A 27942-nucleotide genomic window follows, 5' to 3' on the forward strand; every position below is an offset into this window, starting at 1 on the left:
AAGGGGCGGTAATCCTCCCCCTCGCTGCAGGTGGATTCAGCTGAATGGCACACATGGAGCAAGGGGGGGCTTTGAAAATAAAAGGAGAAAAAAAATAAAAGCAACCAGCAGTTCCCCCAGCCCCTGGGCCAGGACCACCCCCCTCCCCTGGCGCTGAGCCTCCCCACCCCCCACCCCCCAGCCGTACTGCGTGGGGCTGTGAACGTGTAAATGATGTTTAATAATAGAGAAGAACCTAAAGTTTCTACGAGTTTTAGAGGAAGGAAACAAAACAAATTGCTTTGTAATCTTGGTTTTCAAGCACTTCAGTGCCTTTAGATCGACACTTCTGTTAAAGCGGGCGGGGGGGCGGCTGAACACTTGTTTTAGGGGTTGTGATTATGCTACATTAAAACTACGGGCACTGCAAGAGGCTCTCAGGTATCCTTTATTCTTGTAGTAATAATGCAATTAAACTTTTAGTGGTTTAACCCCTGCTGTGCCCTGTCTTGCTTACCTGGCCCCGCGTGTGTCCCGGGAGGGGTCCTGCGTCCCCCACCCCATCGCAAGGGTATTGGTCCTGCCCCAAAAATGAGGTGGAAGGGGCTGAGGGGGCCCCCCCCTTCCATCCCTGCTTCCCCAGAGAGGCCTGGGGGCTGCGCTGAGCCCCCCACCCTGCTGCAACACAGGGGAACCCCAGAGGAGGGCTGTGATTGCCTGCGACCGTGGGCTGGGGGTGCCCCTGGCATGGGGACCCCCACTCAGTCCCTGATTAATGCCCCCCACGGTGGTTCCTGGCCACGGGCAGCCAGCATTTTAAAATAGAATTTTTGTTTTTTAATGCTAAACAATCAACATGACAAATAATTAGTGCTAAACAAAGAGACTGAGGACATCCAGGGTTACAGGCCGGCGCAGGGGGCAGGGGGACGGGTGGGGGGCACCGCTCGCATGCCGGCAGGGCGGCACATCTGACCAGCAGGACGGGCTGAGGCTGGGGGGACGGGGGGAGGTGGGGCAGGGGGGGTCGCTGCTCTTAAAGGAAGGGGCTGTCAAAAAGGGGGGGGGGAGGGGTGTGGGCCCCCCCGGAGACCTGGTGGGGGGGCGAGGGGGAGGGGCTAAAACTTTTGGGCTGCCCTTTTGCCTTCCCCTGGGGCTGGCAGTGCCGAGCCTGGGGGGGCCGGGAAGGCACCAGGCTCCTTCCCCCCACCCCGTCCCATCCCTGGAGCTTCTCCTGGTCAAACCCAGCCCAGGGCTCCAGGGAGGGGACCCGCCGGCCGCAGCCTGACATTCAAGACAAGAGACAGCAGCCAGAAATTATTGCAAGGGGAGGGGGCGGGGGGCGGGGGGAAGCTTCACAGTCCCAAATTCCTGGAACACAGTCAGAGGAAAAGGTGCTGGGAGGAGCGGGGGGGGGGGCAGCACCGGCACCCCAGCTGGGCAGCGGCCTCGGGACCCCCAACCTTGACGTACCGGCTGTGGGTGCTACGGGAGGGGGTGCCCTACGCTGGCTGGGACAAGGGGACTTTCGAGGGGGGTGGGGAGGGGAAAAAGGGGGTGCGAGAAAGAAACGGGCCCAGAGTGGGGGCTGAGCAATGCCGGGGTAGGGGGGGGAACATGCAGGGAAGGGCCCCCCGGGTTCACCTCCGCTGCCGTCATGCGGGACCAGCAGAAGGCTCAAGTGGCAGCGGACGCCGGAGGGTGGGGGCCAGGCCCGTCCCCCCCAGGTCCCGAACATTTCATGAGATTGTGGGGGGGGTTCACAGGACACCAACGGGCGTAATACTGACAGGAGGGAGGCGGCAGCGCGGGGGCGAGCGCTATCCCCACATCCCCAGGCCCTTTGCTGCTTTCACCTGGCCGCCCCGACCCCGCGCGCGTCGCACGGTTACCGCATGATCCGTTTCGCTTTGATTTTCACAAGTGGAGGGGTTTTTTTTCCTGCTTCGACCGCTTGGGGTTTGGTTTTTTTGTTTTTTTGTTTGTTTGTTTGTTTGTCCTTGTTTCATTTTGTTGAGGAGCCTTGGCAAAAGCAGCCCCAGGACGACGCTGAGACTTGGCCTCCTTTTTACCATCGAGGACCAAGAGCTGCTTCCCCGGGAGCAAAGCTCGGGCCCAGGCCGGGCGCGGAGTCGTTCTGGGAGAGGGAGGCCCGTGGCCATCACATGATGCCGTTGGTGAGGTACTGGAAGCCATCGTAGAGCTTGGTGGTGATGGAGCGCATGCTGCCGTCCACCATCTGCTCGATCAGCAGCTGCAGCTGCTCCTCCGTCATGTTCATGTGGAACCGCTCCTTCAGGTTGCGGATGGTGGACGAGCCGTGGAAACAGGGGAGCTGCGACCCTGCGGGGAGGGAAGGACAGGCTTTGGCACGGGGGCCTGGGGCGAACGCAGCCCCCAGGGGCGCGGCGGCCTCCATCCAGCGGGACCCTTCGCTTGGCACTGGCCCCGAGGCCGCTTTGTGGCACGGGGACCCCCCGGTGCTGCCAGGCTGCGGCAGGGTTAGCCAGGACCCGCTGCTGAAGGACACCGCCACGTTTGGGGCCCGGTCCCACACCGAGGGAATGGCGACCCCCATCCCTCGGGGGTGCTTCAGGCTTCCTGGGGGCACCGCAGTGCTCAGCCGTCGCCACAGGCACGTCTCCGCTCCTGTAGTGCTCCATGGCGGACCGGGGGATGCTCCCTCTCCCTCTGCTCACACCCACCCACTCCAGGGATCCAGTGCCTCCCAGAGGCCTTTCCCTGGGGCAGGAGCTCCCCACCCAGACCCCAGACCCTAAGAGGGCTGCCCGGAGCCTCTCCTCATACAAGACCCCTCTGGATGCTCTCCCACCCTCACCAGCTCTCCTCCGCGCACTGAGGGTCCCTGAGCCGTTTCTGGGTGATGCTCTGCGCAGCCCGGACGCACGCGTGGCACCTCGGGGGTCCCCGGCCCCCCTTACCTTGCTGCATGATCTCCACGATCTGCACCACTTTATCCATGTGCTTCCTGGCAGCGATGAGACCCTGCAGCATCAGCATCTTGTAGTAGTTGAACATGTCGCCGTCCAACCCGCCCATCACCTGCAGGGGAGAGGACGTGTGGGTGGAGGGCAGCGGACGGAGACATTTTAGGACAAAGGGGCGCCCTAAGCAGGGGGACAGTCAACAGGATGGGCACGAGAGGATTTTTTAGGGATTTTCACTTCTCTGAGCAAACCCGCATTGCAAACGGGGCACCTCCCGCCCTCGGCTCATCCAGGAGCAGCGCGGGGATCACCCCTTGCCATCACGTCCCCCACTCACTCACATCCACAAATTCCGTGGTGAGTTTGAAGGCAGACGTCTCGAAGCCAAGATTCCTGGGGGAGCTGGAGAGGATGAACCCGAAATCGATGTGGATTATGTGTCCATCCGCATCCAGCAAGATGTTGCCGTTGTGCCTGTGCACGGGAGGGAAAACTTTCCATTAAACTCTGCAGGCGCGTGCGTGGCCCTGGGAGCAGCAGCACCCTCCGCTCCCAGGATTTCCCTGCTGTATCTGGGGACAAAGTGACAAATCCCAGTGGGAGATGCAGCTACGGCGTGGGGACCCACCTGTCCTTGACCTGCAGTAGGTAGCAGACCAGGCAGTAACCGGCACAGCTCTGCACAAAATTCCTCTGGGCCGTCAGGAAGGATTCGGTATTGTAATTGCCATGTTCTTGCAGGAAATAATCCAGCAGCGAAAGCAGGGATTGCTTCTTGATTTGGTGGATGGACACAGCATTCACGACTGGCTCAATCATGCCGCTGTCGGCAGAGATGACGAGGATTTTGTATGGCTTGATCCAGAGCGGGACACGCTCCTGCTCCCAGATGGACTGTGGGAGAGAGAGAGAAAATCCCTCAGGGCCCAGGGCGGCCCCACACGGCTGCAGCCCCCTAAGCAGCCCCTCTCTCGTCTCACCTGCAGCTGCTTGAGGACCTGGAAGGCGAGCAGCTCCTGCCGGAGGTCATCCCCGCACTTGACAATGACGGAGAGGAGGCGCCAGGAGGGCAGGTGGCCGTAGGGGGACCCTTCCCGGATCCTCCTGCAGGGAACGGGCGAGGATGGGAGCGTGAGGAAAGGGAGGGTGGGCAGCAACCAGCCCGGGGGTCTCCGATCAGAGGTTTGGGGGCAAGGAAGGCCTCTGGAAACGTAGCAGCTCTGCTCGGTTGGGACGGCAGCAGGATGAGTTCCAGTGCCCAGAACTGCAAGAACTGCGCACCGAGCCCTCCCTGAACAATGGTGCAAATCCCACCTGAGCCACAAGCCATCCCCGAGACAGCAGGAGGGAATTAACTCCCCCGGAATCTCCCAGCCCCCCCATCAGAACAAGGTGGACGAGACTACCCCCAAATGTATAGAGCCCAGGGGGCTCCCTCTCTCGCTCAAGGAGAAATCTGGGGGTTGGACACACTATCTGGGGAGCAGGTACGCAGATCAGTTTATTTTGGGACCGGCCAAGTCTTCTGACTTAAAGGATGCCTATAGATACCTGGTAAAGCCCCTCAAAGCCTAACCCAAGAGCAGCAAGTCTGCTGCGGATTTTTCCCCTCCTGCAGCACACCCGCTGCTCGCTGCCATTCCCCGCCGCGTCCCGAGCAAACACCCACCCTGGGGACGAGCAGGGCCTAAAGTCGAGGCCGTGGTTATTTACTGGGCAAGTCAAAAGAGCAATTTCCTTGGATTTCCAGGGCAGACAAAGTCCCTGCAGCGCCGAGGCCAAGCCAGCGCTTCCAGCCCTACCTGACTTTCTCCTGCCAGGGCTCCTTCAGGGCGACAGCAGACGGGTCCTCGGGGTCCCTCTTGAAGGAGGTGGGGGTGTGCGCCAGCTGCTCCGAGAGCCGCCGCCTGCAAGACAGAGCTGTTACAGCAGCGAAACCCGCTGCTGAGGGAGAAAGTAGCGTCACCACGTGCACCCAGAGCACTTGCCGAAGCCCATGGGCTCACCCCACGCCCCGCGCCAGGGCCACGTCCCCCGCCTCCCGGCACGGAAGGTGCCGGCAGTGAGTGGGGGGGCCGTGCCAGCCCAGAGCGCCTTTTTCCTGCCTCTGTTCAGGGCTGTCATAAGCCTTCGCCGCCCAGAGTTTGCCCCTCCTCAGCCTTTAGCGCAGATGGTTTTTATGAGGAAACCAGCAGAGGAATTCTGCACCCCCTGCCTTTTTGCACCTGAACTCGTAACCCATCGCGATAAAGCGACTGCCGGGGCTGCCCTCGCTGTGCCAGCCTCACCTGATGTCTCCAGCAGCGATGAACACGGGCTCCCTGCTCTCCTGACTGGTGATGCTGTCCACAGAGAACTGGGAGATGTTGTCACAGCTGTTGGTGTGAATCTCTGGCAGCTGGGAGGGGGAAGGTGCGAGAGGTGGGATGCAGCAGCTACTGCCATGCGATTCCCACCCCTCTTTTCCCCCAGGCAGGAGCTGGGGTAGCACCACCATCCTGCACGGTGCTGTGCCTGATCCCAGCAGCATCCCACAGCACCAGCAAGGGACAAACCCTGCCCGGCACCCCCAGCCTCACCTCCACCTGCAGCTCCACGATATCGTCCACGGACCAAGCTTCGTCGTCGTTGTCGTAGTTGGGGACGGTGGTGAAGCTGCTGGTTCTCTGCTCGTGCGTGATCCCGCACTCCGGCAGGTTCTCGGCCGAGCGGGTGCTCCGGATGCGGTTCTCGGGGATGCGAGCGGGCACATTCGCTGTGTCGAAATTGTCACATTCAAGTACTTCAACGTAGATTAAATAGGGAGCCTGGGGGAAGCAAACCCAAGCGTTAGCAGGGCCGGGCGGCTGCAGGAGGCAGCACGACGCTCCGCGCCTGCAGGGCCTGTGCGTTTTGGAGGAAAAGCGGCGATTTTCAGTAGGTGTGGAGCTGCCGCGCACAGCTCGGAGCTCGGTTGCTCCCAGGGGTCTCCTCCCTGTCCCAGCTGCCTGGCACATCTCCCACCCCACCGCTTCCCGCTCTGGAAGCTCCCCCCGCTCCCAGGACCCAGGAGATGCCCTCAGCACCCATGTGAGGCCCTTCTTCCCCTCGACCCCCCAACAGGGGCCGTGCTGAGCACGAAAATCTGCCTTTTGAGGCAAAAGCCGCTGTCTGGCCGGCCGTACCTTGTCCTTGGAGTTGAGGACGACCGCCTGGGTGTGTGGCACCCGCACCACGTGGTGGTCGAAGCCGGCCGTCGGGAGCCAGGCGCGCGCTGGCAGCTTGTGGTTCAGCAGCGACAGCTCCGAGATGAGCCGCTGGGTCTTCTGCTCTTTGGTCGGCAAGGTGGCCAGGCGCTTCCCGATGGCGATCAGGGATTTGATGAATTCTCTCTCGGGGGCAAGTCTGACTGGCTAAAAAAGGTTTAGGGAAGGAGGGTGGGGGGAGAGTGTTACCAAGGCAGCGGGTCAGTAAGGTGCTGGCAGTTTTGCAGTCAGGCTCCACAGTCTAAACGCACCGGGATAAATTCCAGAGAGAGAAAGAGGCTCTTCCCTGCTCCCAGATGATGCTCCCACGATGAGCTGAGCTCATCACCCGGGAGCAGAGCAGGACAGGACCGAAGCTCTCTTTCCCTTCCCGTTGTGCTGTCCAGACTCCCACCTCCCCATAACTCCGACGTCCCCCCAGGAGCCCCCCCCCGCCCCGATCCCCAGGGCCCGGAGCCCGCAGCCGGCAGAGGGAGCGCAAATCGGCTCCATCCCCAGCTCGGCGCTGGTTTTTGTTCTATCCTCACCCTGAAGCTTCCATCGAGGCTCCATCCGACCATTTTGCAAAGATCAAACCGTAATTCAGGAAGACCCTGGGACCCAGGAGCCCCCCAGCACCCACTGGCTTGAGCTGAGCTCTCTGCTCATTTTTTTCCCCAAGTTTTTAAATCAGGACAACAAACGATTGTGGCTGATTTTGCCATTTAAGATGCAGAATTAAACTTGCAAAGTGTTCGCTGCACAATCATGCTGGAAATGCACATGCAAAAAGCTACGGAGCGTGAGAAAAGGAAGCAAAGGAAAACGTCGGAGAGCCGGGAATGGCTGCACAGCAAAATAAAGGGATGGTGAAGAGAGGAGAAGGATCAGTCTGGTGGTTCCCTTTTGGGAAAGAGCAGGTGGGGAAATCGTTTGTATCTGTAGTCCACGTCAAAAATCCTTCCAAACTCAGGGGTAAGCGCTGTCCTCTCCTCCACAGCGCTCTGCTCTCTTGCCCACCTCGCTGGCGAGCGCAGCAGAGGCATCCTCGGGACAGGAGGAAGCGCTTGCACGGCATCTAAGCCAGCAATGTCGCTTTCACGTACGAGGCAGAGGATAAATATTTCAAACCCTGCACCAGTGGATGCACTGGAAAGCGCCTGGTCCCATCAGACCCTGCTCTGCCACCCTGCACCCCAAGGCTCCCTTGACCTCCGGGACAGTTTCCCTCGATTGCATTTAATCCAATTTCTGCAAAAAGCAGAACGATATCCCACAGATGCTCTGCTCCTTCCGACCCCTCTCCCTGTCCTCTGCCATCGAACCCCGACGGCTGCGATGTCCCTGCTCCTCCAAGGGCTCCTGCGCTCTGGCCGATGCAGGTTTCCAGGTCTGGCACATAGTCCAAGGATCCCAAAGCATCTCCTGAAGCATCTTCTCCCTGTTCTGCGAGTGGAGCAAAGCCGTCCCGGCCCCACCTCTGTGACCTGTTCCACACCTCTGATATTCCTGCTCCAGCTGCAAACCTTCAGGTCTCAGCTCCTCCAGCCAGAAACACGCAGCCGGGAAACGTCCTCCCCATCCCACCCCGCTCCAAAGGCATCCCACCGAGCACGGCTCCGCTCTTCACTGTTATCGGGGGACTCAGCACGGAAGTTTCGCATCCTGTTATGGAGAAGCAGCTTTGGGAAAAGGCATGAGCTGAGCTGGGGCCGTCGCTGGCTGAGCCATCGCAGGAAACGCCATCCCCAGCCTGCCCGAAGAGCCACAGAAAGTCCGTCGTGCTGGAGCTGGGCTGCGGAGAGCTGCTTGTGCCCTGGCTCACAAATATCAGCGTCCTGAAGCCAAGCAAACAGCGAAGGACGGAAGATGCTCTTCCCTCATCCGACCACCCGAAGGATCCTTCTGTTGCTCTGAGCCAAGATAAATATTTACTTTCTACCGTTTACTTTCGACGACAGCAAAACATTTCACTGGCAGTGCTTTGAAAAAAAAATAATAAATATTCCTGCTCTTAAATTAGTCAGGGATTTGTGCTTATGTTTTGCTAAGACACACTCCAGGAGCATCCATCTCCCCACACGGGTTCCAACCGCTTCCCAGGCCTGGGCAGGGACGATGCCACCGATCTGTCCCTGGCTACCGGGACGGCAGTGGAGGGAGCCCCAGCTTCGGCCAACGGCTTTGGAGCGGTGCCGGAGGTGTCACGTCGTGGCGAAGGGGCAAGGCCGCTCCGGCTCTGCGCAGCCATCGTGCCCGGGGGAGGTTTAAGCATCTGAAACGGGAGCATTGACCTGGGACGCTTTCCAGCCTCAGCTGCCACAGTGTCTTCTGCTGTCCCACCTGCCCCTGCCCTGACATCCCACCTCTCCTCCGCTCAAACCACCGCAATTCGTCATTCAGAGCTTCGCACAGCGAAACCGTGGCTGCCCCCCATTCCTGCTGCCCACGGTCACTCGCTCCCCAGGAGGGAGACCCACCTGATGTACTCACAGGTGGAAACTACTCAGCGGTGCAGAGCAGAGCTGCTACCTGGTCCCTTCAGCCTAGCTGCCTGCCATGGGGATTTCAGCGCCAGTGATAAATGCCACGAGCCTTCAGCTTGGTGCAGGTGCCTGCAGCGGGTTTATGAATTTGGCATAAACGGTTGCAAAAAAAAACGGGCTGCAAAAAAAGCAACACAGCTGCTGCAGTGAGCATCTGCCACGGATAAACAACCTGGGGCTGGAAAGCCTGGAAGGAAAGGTCTCCTGCCACTGGGGAGAGGAACAGGCACTTGCTACCGCCCGGCGCCGGGTGTCAGCGAGATGGATGGCACAGCCACGGTGCCGGCAACACCCATCGCCGCAGCTGGAGAACTGCCAGGACACTTCTGTGAGGCCCTGGGACCGAGGGGCCTGTAAGCGTTCTGCTGCCACCGAGCCTCAGAAAGCCACCAGAGGAAGAGACGCCGCTGCCTTCACTCCGCTGGCAGGAGCGGGAGGCGGAAAAAAGCAAGTGACTCGCCTAAAGCTGGGTGGCAAACCGGGACCAGCCCAGCATCCTGCCTCCCACCCATGGCGGCCCAAGACCCTGCGCCCCTTGCACCACTTCAAACAGCAGAGCTGGAGGCGACTGATAAAAAAAATGAAAAGGAGGAGACTGCATCGGGGTGGACTCAGGGGTAAAAGCCTCATGCCCTGTGCCAGTACACAACGGCAGCATCAGCACTCCTGCCTGCACCGTCAAGGTGTGAACATTTCCCCTCTGCAGCACAGAAGGACGAGTGGGTGCACGTCAAATAACCCAGAGGCTACATCAGCTGGAGGCCACCGAGCAGACCCTGTCCCAGAGGATGGGGCTACGCAAGGCACCGCTGCCCAGGTACATAGTTTTGATCATGGACTACATATCCAACGTGTGGAAGCCCACTGGGAATCCCAGGTGGAGAACACACACACACACTGGCAGGAAAATGATACAGGTGAGGAAGATGCTATTGATTGGGGGGGGGAAAAAATAAATTAAAAAGGCTCATTTTGAAAGAAAAACACTCTGCTAGGGAGACACTGGGTTTTGATTGAAAGTTTAACGCACAGAAGTTGGGGGGGGGGAATGATTTGTGGAAAAAGCAAATTAAATCCCATCTGGCAGAGAACTTTCAAGTAAAATTCAAGGAAACAGCATTTCCTCTTTCATCCGCGGACACCGCCATGCAAAGGTCAGCGACTGCTCGGACCAAAATCAGCAGCCAAGTCCCTCCCGTGCCTCCGCCGGCTGCTGGCGGTACGAGGGTTTCTCTGCCCCTCGCTGCTTTTTTTTTGAGGGGGGTGGGGTGGGGTGGGTGGGAAGGAGGGGAATGAGCACCCAGGGCCCCCCCTTGGGATTTTCTGCTTTATTTTAGCCAAACCAGCGCAAGCAAATTTGCCCAAAGCTCCCTTTCTGCCGGCGTTTCACTGAACACGCTGGGCACGTTCAGCCAAAGCCGGCACCACCTGGCTGGTGGCACGAGAGGCGGCCAGCACGCTGCCGGCGCTGGGGGTGAGCGATGCAGATATTGGGGGTGACCGCTGGGGACCAGAGCTGCTTGTGGTGCATTGCCGGGTGCCGGGGTTTAGGACTTTTGTGGCAGAGAGGAAATGCTGCTGTCGCGGGGAAGGCAGGCAGCCCGGGCGCAGGAACGAAACGGGCCACTTACGGGAGAGAGTGACTTATCGAGACTTTCCGTACTCGAGGAGAGCTCCTGGGAAACGGAGGAAAGGGGGTTTGGTGGCAGTTTTGGGGGGTGGTGTTTGTTTAAAAGGAGAGAGAGGAAGGAGGGAGAGGGGGAGAAAAAGCAATAGTTTAGCTCCACGTTCATAATGATCACTTTTCATTTTTATTTTTATTTTTTTCCCCCACCCCACCCCATCACAGTTTTGTTGCCTTTTACACTTGGATAGAAAGCGGCACCTAAACTGGCACACGATGCTTCCAGAGTAACACCACAACAATTTCAAGGATCTAAACTGGAGCCTCCTCCGGCCGCGGCCACTCGTGGTGGCACCAAACAGGGAGCCGGGCTGGCGGCTCATCGGCAGATCTAGTGCTAAATGCCCATAAAACCCACACAGATTTTCCCCATTTACATCCTTCAAAATAATCTTCTACCCCAGAGGTGTAGCTAAGGTTTCAGCTCTGGCTTTCTGGGCTCAAATCAGCTGCAGAGACGGGAGCTACCAGGGCAGGCAGGGATGCTCATGCCGGCATCTGCCTTGAGACATCCTCTTGCCATCAACAAACCCTCTTTTTCTCCCCTGGACTTTAATTTAGCCTCTCATTTCGGCAGACAAAATTAACCCCAGGGAAACTGTCGGACAAATTTAAAAAACCTGACAACAATCAAACTATTTCCAAGCTGACAAAGAGAGCTTTCAGCATTGGAGGGGTTACTCTGTGAAGCAGCATCCCTGTGCAGCCAAGCAAACCCTTCGTACCATGGGCAGAAGCCACCGACCGCGCTTCCCCGCAGCCACCGAACGCCACGCTGCGCGGCCGCCCTAACAGCAGCTTCCACCTCTACCCCAGCCGTCCCACCATTCCAGCAGCTTAAGGGCCCACAGATCCATTATTTTCATGCCAAAAAGTGGTAAAATGGAGCTTCAACATCCTTGAGACCAGTGTGCAATTGGTTTTAAAATTCACTTCCCAAAAAGAAACAAACAGGTCCGGGTTCAGTACGTTAGCTACAGGGATACGCTAATTCCACCAGGCTTAGCCTTGCCATAAGAAATAACAGCGTTTAAATTAATTGCTTCTGCATGAGCACGTAAAAACCCTGACAGCGCTCAGACCCTGACAGGTTCACCCAGGAAAAACACCTGGAGCCGGGAGGCTGCCACAGGCTCACGCTGCCGCCCTCCTTCCCAGGCACCGGGCCATTCGGGACCTTAAATCGGAATATTCTGTGGTCAGAGTTTCCCCTGTTTTGTTTTTTATTTCCATATATATATGGAAATAAAAAGAATCTCTAACCAGGAGATGGGGAATGCAGGAGGCTGTAGGATGGCAGGTAACCTGAAAAGCTTTTACCAACACCGTCTTGTCATGTTTGCCCACGACGAGAGCGGACACCTCTAAAGCTCACCTACCGGCCGTGCTTTGCCCAGTTCAACTCCCATTAAAATCAACCCCATTTTAGAAGCTCATCTTCTCACGGCTTCCACACATCCCCCCACCCGTGACGCAATCCTCACGGACGATCTGGGCTGCTCCCGCTCCGTCCCTGGCAGTCACGAGACAGACCCCGGTCCCCGCACACTTCCAAGCGGAGCCTATTCCATGAAAGCCACGCCAGCACGCAACACCTGACGGTAGAGCTCTCAAATCCCTCTTGGATTTAGGACTCAAGCTCCCAATTTTTATTTGGCGTCTTAAATCAAGGTGACGCGCAACCCGCCCGGCGCAGGATGCACCCTGTGCTTCGGCGAGCGCAGGCTCCGCTCCCCGACGGCTCCACAAGCAGCGGCTGCGATGCCATTAGGTCTCCAATTTACTAACTTTGCCCAAAAATGCCGGCTCTGAAAACCACAACTGTCGACTACAGGAGCTGGAGACAACCCCCCTGTGTTAAACAAAAGCCCTTTGGTAGGTTTAAGAGGTGTCGGCGTATTAACACATCCAAACGAAGGGTCTACCTTCAAACGAGGAGGTCGTTATCCAGCTTGCAAAGTGGACCGGGGTGCCCTGGGAAGCCCACGGGCTGACGCAAGGTGGGTTTGCACCACGAGGCTGAAGATTAGTCAGAGCCGGCCCCGGGGTGGGGGAACGGCACATTCCTCCAAGGTTCAGCTCTGGGGCTGTAGTGAAGCAGCTGCTCCCCAGACGGAGCACGGCCGGGCTCTTGGCTTTTCCACCTCTCCAGGAAGCTCCGGCATCTCCTGCAGCTCAGGTCACCTGCTCACCACACCAGGCAAAACCTCCTCGCAGTGCCAGGCCTGGGTCCAGGGAACAGGAATAACAAACTCGGAGGGGAAATTAAGTGCATCTTATTTTTTTGCTTAGCGTCTAACCCGCCGGCATAACCTCAGCAGCTCCGGACACGTTCTGAGCTGGTTCCTCCCCACCTGCCTGCGCTTCCAGCAGGCTGATCGCAGCGTGGCTCTGCCCTGGGACGCAGCGAGGCAGCCAAGGAAAGACAGTTCTGGGGTCTCCATTCAATACCTGATGATTTCCCCAGGGAGATCAGGTAGCTTTATGCAGCCAGCCAGCAAACTGTCCTAAAAAAGTGCAATAGTGAATACAGCTCATCATGCGAGCAGGGCAGGCGAAGGCTGGGTTCCTCCAGATGCATCCTACCCCCCAAAACCTAAAATAACCAAACAAAAAAGAACCTCAGCACATTTCTGGCTTCTCCTCTCTGTGGCATTTGGTCAATGCTTCAAAAAGCTGCTGCTGGAGGAGACAAGGATTGCACGAGACTCATTTCCCCAAGAAACGCGGCTGGAAGGAGCGGGAAAACGAGCCATGTTCCAAGGGTGCCAGCGGCACGACTCCTCTCCCTCACAAACTCGACAGATGGATGAGCCATATGCCAAGCACGGGCGAGCTTCCAGATCTGTCACTCGGGAAACCAGAAGCCTCGAACATTAAATACCCTGGTCTCAGCCGAAACTGAGGTGCCAGGCGGTGTGTACGGCCATCGTCAGCTCCATCCCCTTCACCGTCGCTGCGCCCTGCGCTCAGGACACAGCTCACCTGCAGCCACCCAGTCTGCAGGGCTCGCTTTGGGGTTTGAGGCTAAAATTCTTGGTCTTTCTTAAGATGTAGGAACGTTCAGTGCAAGTGTCTACCCGGGTAAACACATACCGTCACACCGATAAAAATAACTCCGTCTCTCTTTGTAAAGCGCTCGACAGCACGCCTGGCACGCCTCGACACCTCTGCCACGTCCACAAACCCTTCCCAGGACCTTCCTACCCGTTACAGAGCTGAAACGGGTATTATGGATGACAGTGGTTTGTATCTTAAAAAATTATTTACAATCCCAGCAGCTCAAGAGGCAAACACCTCACCAACACTGCTGGTGCCACGGGGAAAAGAGGATGTTTTAGCCAAGAGACACAAAACCTGGATGCCCGGAGGAGCCAGGCTTTGCAGCTTTACTGACTTCTGCCACCCGGGCCAAGGGAAAACCCTTCATAGGGATGCCCTACAAATCCAAAGGGATACTGCAGAAAGGTTGCCAAACCTCCCAAGCCGGACCCGTCGGTGGGACCGTGGCGCAGCCGGCAGCACCATCCTTACAGCCATTTGGCACCACAGCTCGGCCAGCCGCGCCGCCGCCCTGCGGCCGGGAAACAAGCCCTACCAGGAACAGCACCTCTGCCAGCGTCGCTGAAGGTGCAGTTCCAGAGGTAAAAGGCCAACGCTCCTCCACACCCCGACTAGCAGAGGCAGGGCAGGGATGTGGGCTGAAAAGCGAAAAGACCAAGGTCAGACACGTTGGGCAACCTCGAACAAAAAGCAGCTTGCAAATCCAGAAGTCGCCTGTAAGCACACACGCTCCGATAAGCGAATCCACGCAGAAACGCAGACGTAAACAGATTTGCATATAAACCCTCCCTGCCGTTTCTCAAGATAACGCTGATGCCGCTGTTAAAAAAAATAAAACCCACACCGTGGGCAGCGCTTGCATCGCGTGAAAGCTTTGCTCTTCCTCCACCACCACCCACACGCAGTGGCCCCGAGTTAACAGCGAGGCGCTGGCATTTAAGAAGCTGCCGTTTCCAGCGCTCCATTCCCGGCAGCCAGCCTAGATTCTTGACTGATTATTCAATTAGCAGTTTTCTAATTAAAATTTTTTTACTTGACTAGTAGAACCAGTTCAGCCAAACATTTTTGTTCACATGGAGATGCAAGCCTGGCCGGCTCTCTCCACCATCAGCCCAGCTCTGAGCTGGCACTGGCTTCAGGCTCGCAGCTAAAGCAAGCCATCCCCATTTAAAAATAACTGGTTTCAATCCAGATGGGTTAAATAAAAAAAAAAAAAAAAGCAGCTGGATTTCCCCTCCTGCTCTCTCTATGTTTTGAACCTTGATCTTAGCTCCTGAAGGAATCCCACAGATGAACCGCTCCTATCCAGGCCATCAGTGTGATTTATTCTTCCCACCTCCCAGGCTTTGGGAGTTAAAACACTGGTGGGAGGCAGAGCAAGGCACAGGGAGTACCCTCCCCGTTTCACCCAGGTGCAAGGTCTCAGCTATAAAGTTTGACACGTCTTCCCTAACAGGAAAACTTCCCGACCTCCAGGGCTCGCCATCACAGCGCTGGATTTCTCAGCACCAGCAGCGCTGCGCCCTGCCACGCTGGCGGGGACACGGGGGTCACGGCTCAGCGGGGAGATAAAGGGCTGAGTATCGGCGAGGGCTGCAAACCCCAGTCTGCCAGGCAGGAAAAGCGGGGCGTGAAAGAGCTCGCAACCAGCCTTGGCTTTCACATCAAGTCATGGGGTTTCATCTTTGAGAGGTGTTTTCCAAAAGCAGTAGCCCGACAAGAAACACAAAGAGGTGCAGCAGCAGCAGCACACCCCAGGCACACTCATCCCTGAAAACGCCAACTCGGCCAAGCCCTGGCTGGGCTGCGGGGGTGCAGACCCAGGGGGGTCCTCATCCAGCCCTAGAGAGGTGGGGAGATGAGCGTGGGGAGCAGTTGAGGTGCTGCTGCCACTCGGAGCCTGCCAGGACCCAGGCGAGGGTGGCTGCACGCTGCAAAGGCGGCACAACCTGTTTGTGCAGCAAATCCCCCGGGGCGGCCGCTGGGGAGGACTCGCTGCACCTTTACAGCAAATCCTGCTGGGTGTACGGAGGAGGTGTCATTAAAACCCAAGCACCCCGAAGTCAGCAAGGCTGGAGTTTTTGTAGAGCTAGGTGAAATAAAGGCGATCAGACAGCAAGATGACTTTCCCTGCTCCAGGTTCGGCCGCCCCTCACCCCAGCAGGTCTCTCTAGGGCACCTCGAGACGTCTCTGGTAGCTTGGCCCAGCCACAAACGGTTTTACTGAAGTTACTTAAGCAGCTGCTCTGCCCTGGGTGAGGTTTTGTTTCCAGGTTGCTGCCTGCAACCATGCCAAAACCCCGGGGAGCCGGACACATCGAGCTTCCACCTCCACACGGTCCCACCAGCCACCCAGCTCCACGCCACCACGTTTCTGCCCAGCACAACCCACTTCACAGCACAACCAATGGCACCAGTGGGACCAGCTCGTGCCAAACAACCTTCTCACACGTTTAATGTTTAAACAGGCAAGAAAGACGCAAAGTATCCCCACGGCACAGCACTGGGACGGCACCCTGTCCCCGTGTCTGCAGCATGGGCACCTCAGCCACGCTCTGTCCACCTCCGAGCATCCCAGCGGCGCGCGGCCGAAGGCGTCTCAGGCCACCTCCTCCAATGGGACACTTGTCAGTGCTCCCCTGGGCTCCAGCACCAGCATCAGGTTCCAGCCGGGTCCTCCACGCCTGGTTTCAGCTTGCACAGGTGGACAATCCCTTGCTGAGCAGCTGCAGCCATTTAATCCACCCTTTGTAAATGGATCTGGGAACGGGACACACCTGGACTTGGCAAGACCCGACCACCACCCTGGAAACCAGGGCTCAGCCCATCCACCTTGAACTGGAGGGATGCAGGACGACATGAGTTTTGAGCTTGTGGCTTTTCCTTTGCATGCCCTTGCATGAGCTGAAAATTAACACATGTAAAATAAATTTACACCATTAGAACTGTACTGTAGAAACGTGTTACGCAGACGTAATGCGGTGAGGATTTAAAAACCCACAGTGTGAACAGCACTTAAAGCCTCTCCTGCCCGTTATTACAGTGGTTATGCAGCACGAAGCAAGAACTGGAACAGAGACCTCAGCGGGGGGAATTATTCTCTAGAAAAAGCACCACAGCTGCGGGCGACTGCGGGGAAAAGGACAGATTCACCCCAGGGTGACTACAACCTTGCTGGGAGCCGGCCTCCCCCCAGCTCTAAAACCACCACAGAGTTTTTTTTCTTAAGTAGCATTAATACCCGCGTTGGGTCTGACTCAGCTTATCCAGGACCAGCAGCAAAGGACAGAGGCACCTGCAGGAAGCAGCCTCGGAACAGGGAGCGCCTGGCACCGCAGCTTGGCAAGGATGGGGACAAGGGGCAATGGTCCAGGGGAGAAATAACACTCCGGAGGTCTACAACAGGTGACCTACGGGAAGCGTAGAAGAGGCCAGGATTGTTCAGCGCAGAGAAGATTGATGGGAGATGGCAAAATAACCCCAAAAATTGTTCGATGCAGGGAAGACTGATGGGAAAATAACCCAGCCAGATGCAGAAGGATGCTGTGGAGAAGGGAACGTGGTGCCACCTCCTCAGTGGAGCTAAAAAGCAGCTTCAGGCTCCAGTAACAAAGGGGAGACGAAGCCTGGGTGCAAGCTCTGCAGTGGGCTGCAGAGCCTCCAGGGCAGACAGGCCACTTCCACCAGCACCCTTCAGGATGGGTGCGACAGACTGGCTGTCCCTGCACCTCTCCTTTCCCTGCACTTCTCTCCAGCCCTGTCCCCTGCGGCTTGTATTTCAGATCTACGCCCACCAGCCCAACGCTGCAGTTTTTCCTCCCTACAGCTCTTTCAGACAGTTTATTCCATTTCTCCTGCTCTCCACCAGCCGCTGGTCACCGACCAGAAACGACCAACTCCTCCGCAGCGCCTCTCCTCCATCCTGCGCTGCTCCTGGCTCCGGGGCCGCCCCTGGGCCCAGCCGACTTCACTCCAACCGCAGCAGACACAGAGTTATCCATGTTCCGACACCGGTCCCACATTTGCAGCAGACAGCTGACAGCGTCACGTTTTACACCCGGCTGGGTTGTACCTGGCTTTGCTTTTTTAAAGACGGGAAGGAACGCCCGACGCGCGGCCGAGCAGCGGCCGAGTTTGCAGGCTGCGGCCGACGTGAGACCAGGCACTGCGGCAGCGCTCGAGAAGGAGATTCAGGCCTCACTGCCTTCCTTCATCTGAGCGGGCAACTTCTTGCTTTTACAGTTGTTTTTTGCAAAAATAGAAACTGAAGTTTCTCGGGAGGCACAGCGGAGCGGATCCCCGACCCACGGCTTGATGGTATGGACACTGGTGGCAGAGACAAAACCGCGTACGGGGAATAAAGCACCTCCCAGACGAGCACACATGAGATTTTACTGCTGAAAAGACCTCCAGTGTTGAGAAAATCTGGGGAACTGGTGAAGGGCTCATGCCAGCACAAGACAATTCAGACAGCTGTGGGTTTCTCAGACCGAGTAACTTGCAGATCAAAATAGCGAACTCCAGAATTTGCTGGAATTTATGCCGGACCTTCCTGGCCCCACCACCAGCACTGGTGAAGCAGCTGCTTTTCGCAGGGGATCGCTGGTTTCAAACAGGAGGCAGGAACATTCAGCACCTAAAACAACATGGCTCCAGAAGCCGGTGGGGGATATTCAGAGACCAGGAAAGTTCTTAAGGCGCCTTGAGTATCCCTATGGCTGCGCAACACTTAAACAGCTTGCTCAGCCTTGGGATCAAAATACGTTTCAAACATTGCCAAGAGAAACTCTCTGCTGCGTTGCCTTCATCCATCATTTATGTAAAGCTTCAGTTTCCATTATTCAAGCAGCTACAGCCAGCACGAGCAGAGACCTCGGCACGTCCCGCTCCCCACCAGCCAGTTGTTTTCCACCGAGCAGCTGACGGGCAGAGATATGAAAGATTCATTTACCCATCGGCAAACACCGCAACCCCGGCTTGCAGCTGGGTTTGCACCCAAGAGCTGCAGGGAGCAGGACCGGGTGGGTTTCCCTTGAAACCAGCCCAGCTGAGCGCTGCCTCATGCCTCCAAAGCCTCCTTCAAACCCTTGTCCAAAGGAGCCTTTCCCAAGCCCGGCAGACAGGCAGGGGACCACGTGGCCCCTTCCAATGATTTACAACCCCAGCGCGAAGCCGAGAGAAAGGGGGAATCTCAGACATGGCAGGAAAGCCAAGAAATACTCCACTGTTACGAAAACGGTCATGAGATCTTGAATGTCTAGACAGAGCCGCGGGGAAGTTGGCTTTCAAGATCTCATCCACACTAGCACAGGGATGACCCAGAAAAGGAGCTGCGCGGAGTTTGGCTCATCTGCCCGGGTGAACGGCTGCCCAAGCCCCGCCGGGACCGAACCTTTGGTATTGTGGTTTTACAGGCCATTTCTGAGCCTGCCGAGCCATCCCCGCTGCAGAGGCGAGCCACCTCCCCGGGGGAGTATTTCAAGTTCGTGAGTTCTGGAAGAGGCATTGCTTTTCTCCGATTTGGTTAGCACTGCTCATAAAACCTGCGTTTAGCACCAGCTCGTCTCCTCTGCCCTCCTCTCCCGCCCGGCATCCCCATCTCAGCCCTGCATTTCTCACCATCTCAAGCTGATGCTCATGCTGAAAAACATCAGCCCTTCAAAACAAAGCAGCAAAACAAAAATTCTGCGTTTCCAGCTCTTTTTCCTCTAGCCTTGCAGCCCCACTGCCGAGGATGCTGCTCATCCTTTTGCTCCTCTCTGTGTCAGCAGATGCGTGAAATGAATAAACTGCGTTTTCGTTGCAAGAAATCCTGCCCAAGCAAAACCACACTCTCTGGTGAGTGTGCACAGTCTCGCAGTGTGCACCGACACAGCAGCTCAGCACCAAAGCCAAGGCAGCTTCGTGCCGATAACTTCTTGACACTTAAAAATAAACACCGCAAAGCCCACAGGAGCTGTTTAGGTTTGGAAGACACGTAACACGCATACGTTCGAGTTCACCTATTTAATTGCTGTTTACTTTGGCATTAAACCGCATTAGCGCCTAACCCTGGAAGCGTCCCCTCCATGCAGCCCAGCCCCTCCGGCAGGGAAAGCCTGGCTTTCCACCGTCTTGGAGCTGTGAAAAGAGGACAGAAATCCAAAGCAGAGCTCAGCACAGGGCAGCAGCCACGAACAAACCCCACAGCTGCAGCTCTCGGCCCCACAGCCAGAAGGGTGAGCGCGCCAGAGGCTTGTTTTGGCCAGGGCACTGGCAGGGCAGAGCCGATGGGTTTATCTGCTCTCCTCCTGCCCCCAGCTGCCCAGGGCCCTTTCCGCCTGCGAACAAACCTCGTCGTTGCTAAATCTTGAACAAGTCGGGACAAGGAGGAAATCACATTTCCAACAGCAATCAGATGGCTGCAGATTGCAAAACAGAGGCACCAGCCTGTTGCCCAAACCGTGTGGGAATTCAGCAGCGCAGGAAGCGACTCAGCCCTCCCGACCCAGCTTTCTGCCTTACCTTGACGCCATCTAATGCCCCCCCCTTCCACCCACACCAAGAAACGCCCCCTCCAGAGCCCCAGCACCCTCCAACGTGACCCACTGGTGCGTGTCAGTTTGCTTAGAGACACAGGAATCAAAACTTCAATCATTTGCAGCAACTAGGACAAAAAAAAACCCTCTGTGGGGTAAAGGAGAAGCTATGAGATGAGAACCAACCGCTCGAGCACGGCCCTGGGGGCATCCCTTCCTGGGTGAGCTGAGCCTTGGAGGGCCCCAACATTACCTCTTCTTCGCTCTCGACTTTGGGATTGCTGGCTGTGCGCTTCAGATTGCTGCTCAGGCTGATGGTAACGGTGGCGTCCGACTTGGACCTCTGGTGAGTCCTTTTGGAAGGAGACAGGCCCATATCAGGCGCTGGGCTCAGCGACGGCAGCTCCCTCTTCTTGTAAGCTGGCTTCAACTCGTCCGAGAGGATGAGTTTCCGCAGCTTGGTCCCACGGGAGTGTCGCTGAGTGGAGATGTGCATGTCCGAGGAGTAGGCACCCAGCAGCAGGGCACACTGCAGGGAGAAGTTGATGCTCTGCCGGCAGCGGTGCACAATGTAGGGCTTGATCGCATCTCCCACGTCCTCGTCCATGTGAATGTACATATTCAGCAGCTGTGGCAGGTAGAAGTCCACTTCTTCGTTCCTAAAGCAGAACAACCTATTCCCAATGTAAGCCTGCACACCAGGTTCCTTTGAATTGTACAAGTATGAAATGGCCATGGAGATATCAAAGAGTTTGGATTCAAAGAGCCGGAGGAGCCAGGACTGCTTAGCAGAGTTATTCTTCTGCCGCTTCCGGGCGGTTTTCACCGTGTTGGCCGCCGTCTCGTCCTCCTCCTGGATCTTGGAGGCCGTGCCGGGTAGATCGTCCAAGCACTTGATTTTACAGCCCTCGCCGATGTCTCCATTGGCCAACTCCACCGCGGTCCGTGAGGCACGCTCTGCCTCGCTGCCATCAGCCAGCTTCGTCAAGCTGTCAGAGGAGACACCATGCATCAGCTTGACCTTCTCCAGGACCTCTTCGCAGGCTTTCTTCGCCACCTCGGGGTCGATGACTGCCAGCTCCCCGACACCTTCCGTGATGACGCTGAGAGACGTCCCGCCATTCCCTTGGGGCGCTGAGCCGGGTGCCTGGTCCGAGCCTGTCCCTCGGGCTGGGTCTGCAACAGAGTCTCCCATAGCAGTGGTGGGTCTGCACACTTCAAAGCTGAAAAGAAAACAAGACACACACAAGAAGAAAAAAAAAAAAAAAAAAAAAAAGTCAGGGACACAATCCATGGAGAAGAGCTGCTTCCAGATGGAAGGTGGGAAAACAGGAACCCGGGCTGGGATACACCTCAAGGGAAACAGAGAGCAGAGATGAGGTTTGGTGCAAACCTTCTGGAAAAGCCTTTGTCTAGAGGGAAGGTGCCCCAAGCCAACGCACACAACACTGAGCTGATCACGTTGGGTTTTAAAGGTCTTCTGGGTGCCCCTTCCACTCAGACTTCAAAGGGAGCTGTAAGCATCTATCAGCCATTACACAAAATTTCCCCGTTACCATGACGATAAAAAAATTGAGCAAGCCAAAAAGAGAAGCGGGGGGGAAACAGGTTGTTATAGGCTCTCCACCCCAAAGGCATTCTGCAACCCTTGGAACTGGAGGGCCACAGGCTGGGTGGACCCAGCGGCTCTGCTTCTTGCTAGAGGAGATGGAACGTATCCCCCGTGCTCGGCTTTTGCTTATCCAACCTGCCCCGGGGACAGAGGGGACAGTGGTACGTGGCGCTTTGATGGTGCGATCCCCCGCCGGTGCTGGCGATGGGCGAGCAGAGCCGGAGCAAGAACCAAGCCTGTTGCAACTGGGTCCCTGTTTTCGAAGTCCAGGCGCTACTGCCCAGATTACGCATCCTCACCAATGACTGGCACTTAATTATGTTTTAAAAATAAGATAAACGAGGGATTGAACACACTTCCCGGTTTCCCATCTCGATAAAAAGAGCAGCGGTGCATCTCTATGGATAACCAGCAAGAATAAAGGCGGCCAGTGCCAAGTGAAATCGTCCTCTAAAAATAAAATAAGGCACTCTATTCAATCTAACATCATTACCGCGGCTCTGACTGCTTCCCTTTATTGCTCATACGCTACAAGAAGACAGCTCGTGATCAGCAGAAGGGCACAATGCCTTTTACAAATGTTAAGCACTGCAAGCAGATTGCCAATTCCCTCCTGCTTTTCACGTCCAGCACGGTGGAAAAAATTACTGTCTTTGGAAAAGAAGTTCAGTGAACCATTTTCTGCCTGCCTGTTCCCCCAACGACCCCCAGCCCCTGTTTTGCCCACAGAGGCTGCGCCAGCGGGTTCTTGCAGCGAGATATTTCCCTGTTAATTTAATGACCTTCTTTCATCTGTTTATTTTTACAAGCGATTACAGCTCCCGACGCAGGGAGAAAGGGGTGAGGAAACCCACGGCGTTTCTCTCTAAATATTCCAAGCGAGTAAAAACGAGGTCGGTGTGTCCAGATGTGAGCGCCGCTTCCCAGAGACTGGTTTCCTCCTCTTGTTTTCAAAACACTTAAGCTCTAACTACGAGGTGAAAAAAGCCTGACCAAAGTTCAGCAGCCCGAACCGATATGAATAGCATCTTTCACCCCGTCCACACGGCAGCAACACACAACGTTTTCCTCTGTGCTTGCCATTCTCTTCAGTACAAATCCTGCGTGCTTCAAATATTTGTGGTCATTAGATCCTAAAGACCCTGTGAACTGAAGGAAGTTGTTTTTCCCTCTAAGTGAGCCCAGCCTTGCTCCATGAAAGCCCAGATGTTCTAATTTTTAAAATTTTTAAATTAACACTGCGCCAGCAAAAAGGAGATCTTTCGGTGTAACTCGGCCAGGCGGGATTTAAAGAGGCAACCGAGCGGAGCCGGGTCCAAGGAAGGGTCACACAGAGCTTTGCTCATGCCAGCACTTCTGGGGTCCTTCAACTATTCACATTGAGACAACTGGGAAGGCAAACAGATGAAAAACAAAAAAATGCAGCAGTGGCATCTGCCAGAGTCCCAGACGCGGCTCCGCAGCCACACGCGGAGCGCAGCAGTACCTGCGAACCTGGGCGGCTCGGTCGCCCACAGAGGGCTTTCCGAGCCCCGACTGTTTATCCGATGCAGGGAAATGTGTTTGACATCCTCCTCGCTGGGCTGCAGAGGAAGAAAAAGTGTGTAGGATCCCGTTAAACCTCCCTCCCTGTAAACACGGGGCACGCAGGTGAAGCCTGGTGCAACGTGACGGTGCACGCTGCAATCCTGGGCGTTAAACCTCCTCCACGTCCGTGGGAGAGGCGGGATCCGACCCAACCTACTCACACAAGGTATCCCGATGACTCCGAGCTGCCTGTGCCGTCACCGTGAGCAGAGCCGCTCCCGCCGCCAGCCCAAACTCCCCGATCCTTTGGCCACCTTCCCCCGGCTGGCCGCGGCTTGCCACCGCCGAGTGGGTTAAACTTGGATTAAGGAGCTGCGCAAGACAAATCCACCCACGGGCCTGCGGGGTTACCTCTGCACCACCGGCACGGCTTTGAAATCTGTGCATTTGCTTTTTAGAAAGTCAGTGCATTGCTTTTTAAATTTTATTATTATTGTTTTGCTCTTCAGCCCCGCCCCCGTCCCCCCCAACACTTACACAGCCGCCTTCTTCGGTGACATCCCAGCAATGGGGCTGTTTGGAGCCCGCCAAGGACACGTCTTCACTCCTAGCGCTCCCTAAAATCCCAGCGAGGGGGCTCACTCCCCGCCTCCTGCACCTCTCTGCATTTTTCCATGATTCACATCATTTGTTAAACATATCACAACGTACGATTTGCCTCTCGAGGCTCAGCAGAACTCCCCGATTCCAAATCGCTGGTCTCAACAGGGATAAAAACCCCATCAGCTGCACACAATGAAGCAATCCAGTCTGGAAAACAGGCTGAGCTGAATTCATGTGGTTCATCCTCCACCCACAGCCATAACGGGCCAAGTTTCTCTCTGGTGGAACGGCCCTGAAGCCGGTGATTAAATAAGAAATAAAGGGAAGCCCCTATCAGCACAGAAACTACCGATGAAGCAGCCGCGTGTCGGTGCAGCAATTCCAGAGCCGTGGCTCCTTCGCGAAGGGACAAAAGCAGAGGGAGATCTACGGGAACAGAGCTGTGGCTTTACAGGAAAAAAAAATAAAGTCTTGCTCCTGCCTGACTTGAATAAGAAATATTAGCCCTGGCAAACAACCAGGAGGACAGGATGAAGCCTCACCAAGACATCTGGTCTCTATTACGCTGCATTACTTTTTGTTTTGCTCAGCGCTGACGGCCTTCAACATTTTGCTGTGCCTTCAGGAAGGCCACAGGAGTTGGGATGGGGGCAGAAAACATCACAGAGCGCTGGAGGCCAGACCAGGATGGACTGTCAGTGCCCCTCACCAGGCTGAGGGGAGAGCCCCCGCTCCTCGAAGCGCCCCTCCGCACCCACTGCAAACAGAACAACTCAATGCCACAGATTAACTGATAGCTTAGAGGTTGGGGAAACTGAGGCACAAAGGGACTGTGACTGGCTCGGCTCGCATGCGGGAGATGGGCTGTGTGTGCGAGCACCACTGAAGTGAGCACAAATAATTCATCCTGGGGGACACATCACCCTCTTTCAAACCTCAAATCCCCTTCCAGGAGGGACTCGGCACTGACATGGATGAGCTCCCACCCATTTTTCACACTTGGCTGAAGCAGATTCAACCTCTGCACAGCACAAGGGTCTCACTCCACTTCAAAATAAAAATAAAAATGTTCCAGGCACCCCTTGAGGACAAACTCTGCCCATAAACCTCCTCTGCTGCACCAGGGCATGGCTGGGGGACTTCTCTGCCATGGAACAGCACTGTTTCCATCTTGAAGGGCACATGCCACGGAGCAAGGAGCAGAGGGAAAGCAAAAAAGGTGATTTTTCATGGAAAAGGGCAACAAGAGGCCCTGAGCCAAAGGCTGAGGGATCGCTGGCACCCCGGACAGACAGGACAGGCTCCTCCATCCAATGCAACCGCCCCATGTCAGGCCTCGGGACGGAGCAGCCTCTGAGAGCCCTTACTCGGGAAATGGATCAAGTGCAGCTCCTCTCAGCAGCTTTGGTGCCTCCAACCAGCACGTCAAAGCCCCGACACACCGGCCCGGCAGCTTTCTTAACAAAACAGCAGCTATGAGCAACACTGCCGGAAGAAACAACACCAGCTACAGCAGCCACCACGGGCGGCCTGAGCGCGCTCACGCCTTAGCTCCACACAGCTCCTGAACGCCATCCCGGTTTCCAGCCCAGCAGCGAGGCTCACCGGCTCGGCTCCTGCGGCAGGACGGAAGGCTGGATGCCCCGCAAGCGGCTGGGAGCGCTCCGCTCCAGTTCGGCATGGCTGGGATGCTCCTGCTGGAAGGATTCCGCATCCCGCCCCGCTTTCACCAGGCTCACCGACACGCCAAACTGTATTTGGCCAAGCCTGTGTGTCCAAAACATCAATAACCCTGGGGCACCGGCAGACAGAACAACTCACCCCTGGATTTGGAATAAAATAAAAGCCATGCTGCAAGAAATGCAGCAAGAGAACGACAAACTACGCAACGTGTTAAGGAACGGCTCCAACGCTCCTTGGCCTCCTGGCTCCATCAGGGAGATGCCCCTAACTCCCTGCTCCAAATATCCATCCACAGCAAAGTATTTATAATATGTCTTTGTGGCATCGTTCCTAGGAAGCTGTTCTGCCTCCCCTGCTGCAACATCCCCACACCGCAGAGGGGACGGAGACGCAGGAAAGAGGGAAAGCCGCAGCCTGGCAGCCCCAGAACCACGCTGCCAGCCCTTTTCTCATTCCTTGCTCCTCCAGAAGGAGCTAAATCCAGTGATATACTTATAAATTAACTTCCCCATTTGAAAAAATATAATCAGCACTAAAATCTGAGAACGCTGAGAAGTGCCCCAGCGCTCTGAAAAATGGTTCTTTTGCTGCAACAGGTGCTCGCGATTCGTGAGGAAGCCCTTCACAAGCCCACTCCACACATACCACAGCTGCAGCTCATCCCCACGTTACTCACACAAACACATCCAACCTTTTGTCCTCATCCCTCACACCTCTCCGCCCCTGAGGAGCATTAATTAGAATCCCTGAGCAAACGAGGACAAACCCTTCCATCCCAGCAACCTGTTTCGGAGCACACCAAACCCTTAAGCGAGCAGTGCTGGCACAGCCACCATGGGAACTTTCCTCCTCCCAGTGATCACAAGGTACTTTGCGCCTCAACCTTCCCACACTCGTTTACATATGTAAATTCACTATTTCAAGTTGCTGCTGTTATCCACAGTCATGTCTGAGTCTTTCTCTAAAGCGTGACTTGAAATAAGCTGTCTAGATGCAACAGAAAATGGAAGGAGAGGCAGGAGCCGCATTCCCCAGCTCTGACTCTTCTGTCACCGCTCCAAGCATGGACCCTGAACTGCGGGATGACAAATGGCGTGTGACTGAAGGGGCACACGCCGACCATGGCACGGACCGAAATCCCAGTTAGGTGAAGCCAGAGACAGTTCCCCCCACCTAGCAGAGCTGGGGCTGACTCTGCAGGAGCAGATCCCTCGGCACTTACAGCCGTCGAGGGCGACCTCCAACACAGCCACCGGTTTGCAGAGAGTGATGAAGTCCCCAGGGGGGAGTTCCAAACCTCAGAGGGGCTGAAAAGCCCCTGCTCTTCCAACCAGCACCGAGCAGGATGGCACAACCGCTGGGCGAAAGAGCTGGAAACCAGCCTTTGCCCCCCAACCCGCACCCTGTTACTTCCCCGACGCTGCTCCCCAAAGCTTCACCGCGGGTTAAAGTCGGGGGTAGCAGAGGGAGCGGTTAAACGTTGTTGTTATTTATCACGCACAAAGTTACGGCCAACGGGAAGCAGAAGTTCCAGGGGGCAGAAAGCATGGAGGGATCGCCGTCCCGTGGAGCTGGAGGGGCTGGTGGGCTCAGCTGCCCCCGGGCACCACCTCCGGCCCCGGGGCAAGTATTTTAGACACAAGGGGCACCAGATGGCTCGGGGGGGTGTGGGGTGGGCAAAGCCCGGCCAGACACGACAGGCTAACGGGACGGGGAGAACCAGCCGGGAGCCCCCAAGGGGTCTCGGAGCCGGGGAGCCGGAGGGGCCGGAGCCCTCCCCGCCGGCGCGGCGGGACCCGGGGCAGGCGGCGGGCAGGTTACCCCGGGGGACGGGGCCGAGGACAAGGACGGGCGGTACCTGGTGCAACGCCATCCCGCACGGCCGCCTCTCCGGTCTGGGATGCCGACGGACGGGGCAGCGCAGGCGGCTCATCCTGGGCAGCGGCTCCGCGGGGCTGCGGGGACGATCGGCTGCGGCGGCGGGAGGGGAAAAAAAAAAAAAAAAAAAAAAAAAAGGAAAAGATGATTTTCCTGCGCGACCAGGCGCTGCCGGCCCGCAAACCGCCGGCGCTGCGAGCCCGGGGGAGGCGGCGGAGGCCCCGGCCGGCCCCGCTCCGCCCCCGCGCAGCCCCAGGGGCCCGGCCCGCCGGGAGCCGGTAACGGGCCTCCCCGAGCGGCCGCAGAACCGGCCCGAGGACGCCGGGGGGGGGGGGTGGGAGCCCGCGGGGAGCTCCCGGTGCGGGGGGCTCCCGGTGCCGGCGCGGCGCTCACCTGCGGGGCCGGGGCGGGCGGGCCCGGGGCGGAGCGGCGGGGCGGGGCGGAGCGGGCCCAGGCCCGGAGCGGCGGGACAGGCCCAGGCCCGGGCTGCCCGCGGCGCCGCCTGACGGGGCTGAGGGACCGGCTGAGGGAGCGCGCTGCGCTCCGGCGCCCCCTGCCGGCCCGGCGGCACCCGCGGCTCGGGGGCGGGGCCTGCGCGGCCGAGGGTGTTGACGGAAACCGGCTCTGCTGGGCGCCCCCGAGGGGAGACTAAGGCACGGCTGTCCCATCCCCCCCTT

At 57.0% G+C, this 27942-nt stretch overlaps 1 protein-coding gene across 5 annotated transcripts; it reads right to left on the reverse strand.

The window, feature by feature from the left end:
• Window positions 1–409: 409 nt before the first annotated feature.
• On the reverse strand, window positions 410–27903 carry PI4KB (phosphatidylinositol 4-kinase beta). Of its 5 annotated transcripts, XM_055791909.1 has the most exons (13): window positions 27659–27903; window positions 27246–27358; window positions 20216–21185; window positions 10329–10373; window positions 6092–6319; window positions 5507–5734; window positions 5216–5325; window positions 4730–4834; window positions 3908–4031; window positions 3556–3821; window positions 3269–3401; window positions 2922–3042; window positions 410–2322 (listed from the first exon to the last, which is right to left on the reverse strand). In XM_055791909.1, exons 3-13 carry the CDS (start codon window positions 21155–21157, stop codon window positions 2141–2143), a joined length of 2484 nt encoding a protein of 827 aa, XP_055647884.1. In that variant the 5' UTR covers window positions 21158–21185; window positions 27246–27358; window positions 27659–27903; the 3' UTR covers window positions 410–2140. The 5 variants fall into 5 exon arrangements, with proteins under 5 accessions (XP_055647884.1, XP_055647883.1, XP_013160275.3 ...); XM_055791908.1 differs by having other exon boundaries at window positions 27246–27903; XM_013304821.3 differs by lacking the exons at window positions 27246–27358; window positions 27659–27903 and adding an exon at window positions 23639–23872.
• Window positions 27904–27942: the final 39 nt, after the last annotated feature.

Source organism: Falco peregrinus, chromosome 19, assembly GCF_023634155.1.
Source record: "Falco peregrinus isolate bFalPer1 chromosome 19, bFalPer1.pri, whole genome shotgun sequence".
NCBI lineage: Eukaryota > Metazoa > Chordata > Aves > Falconiformes > Falconidae > Falco > Falco peregrinus.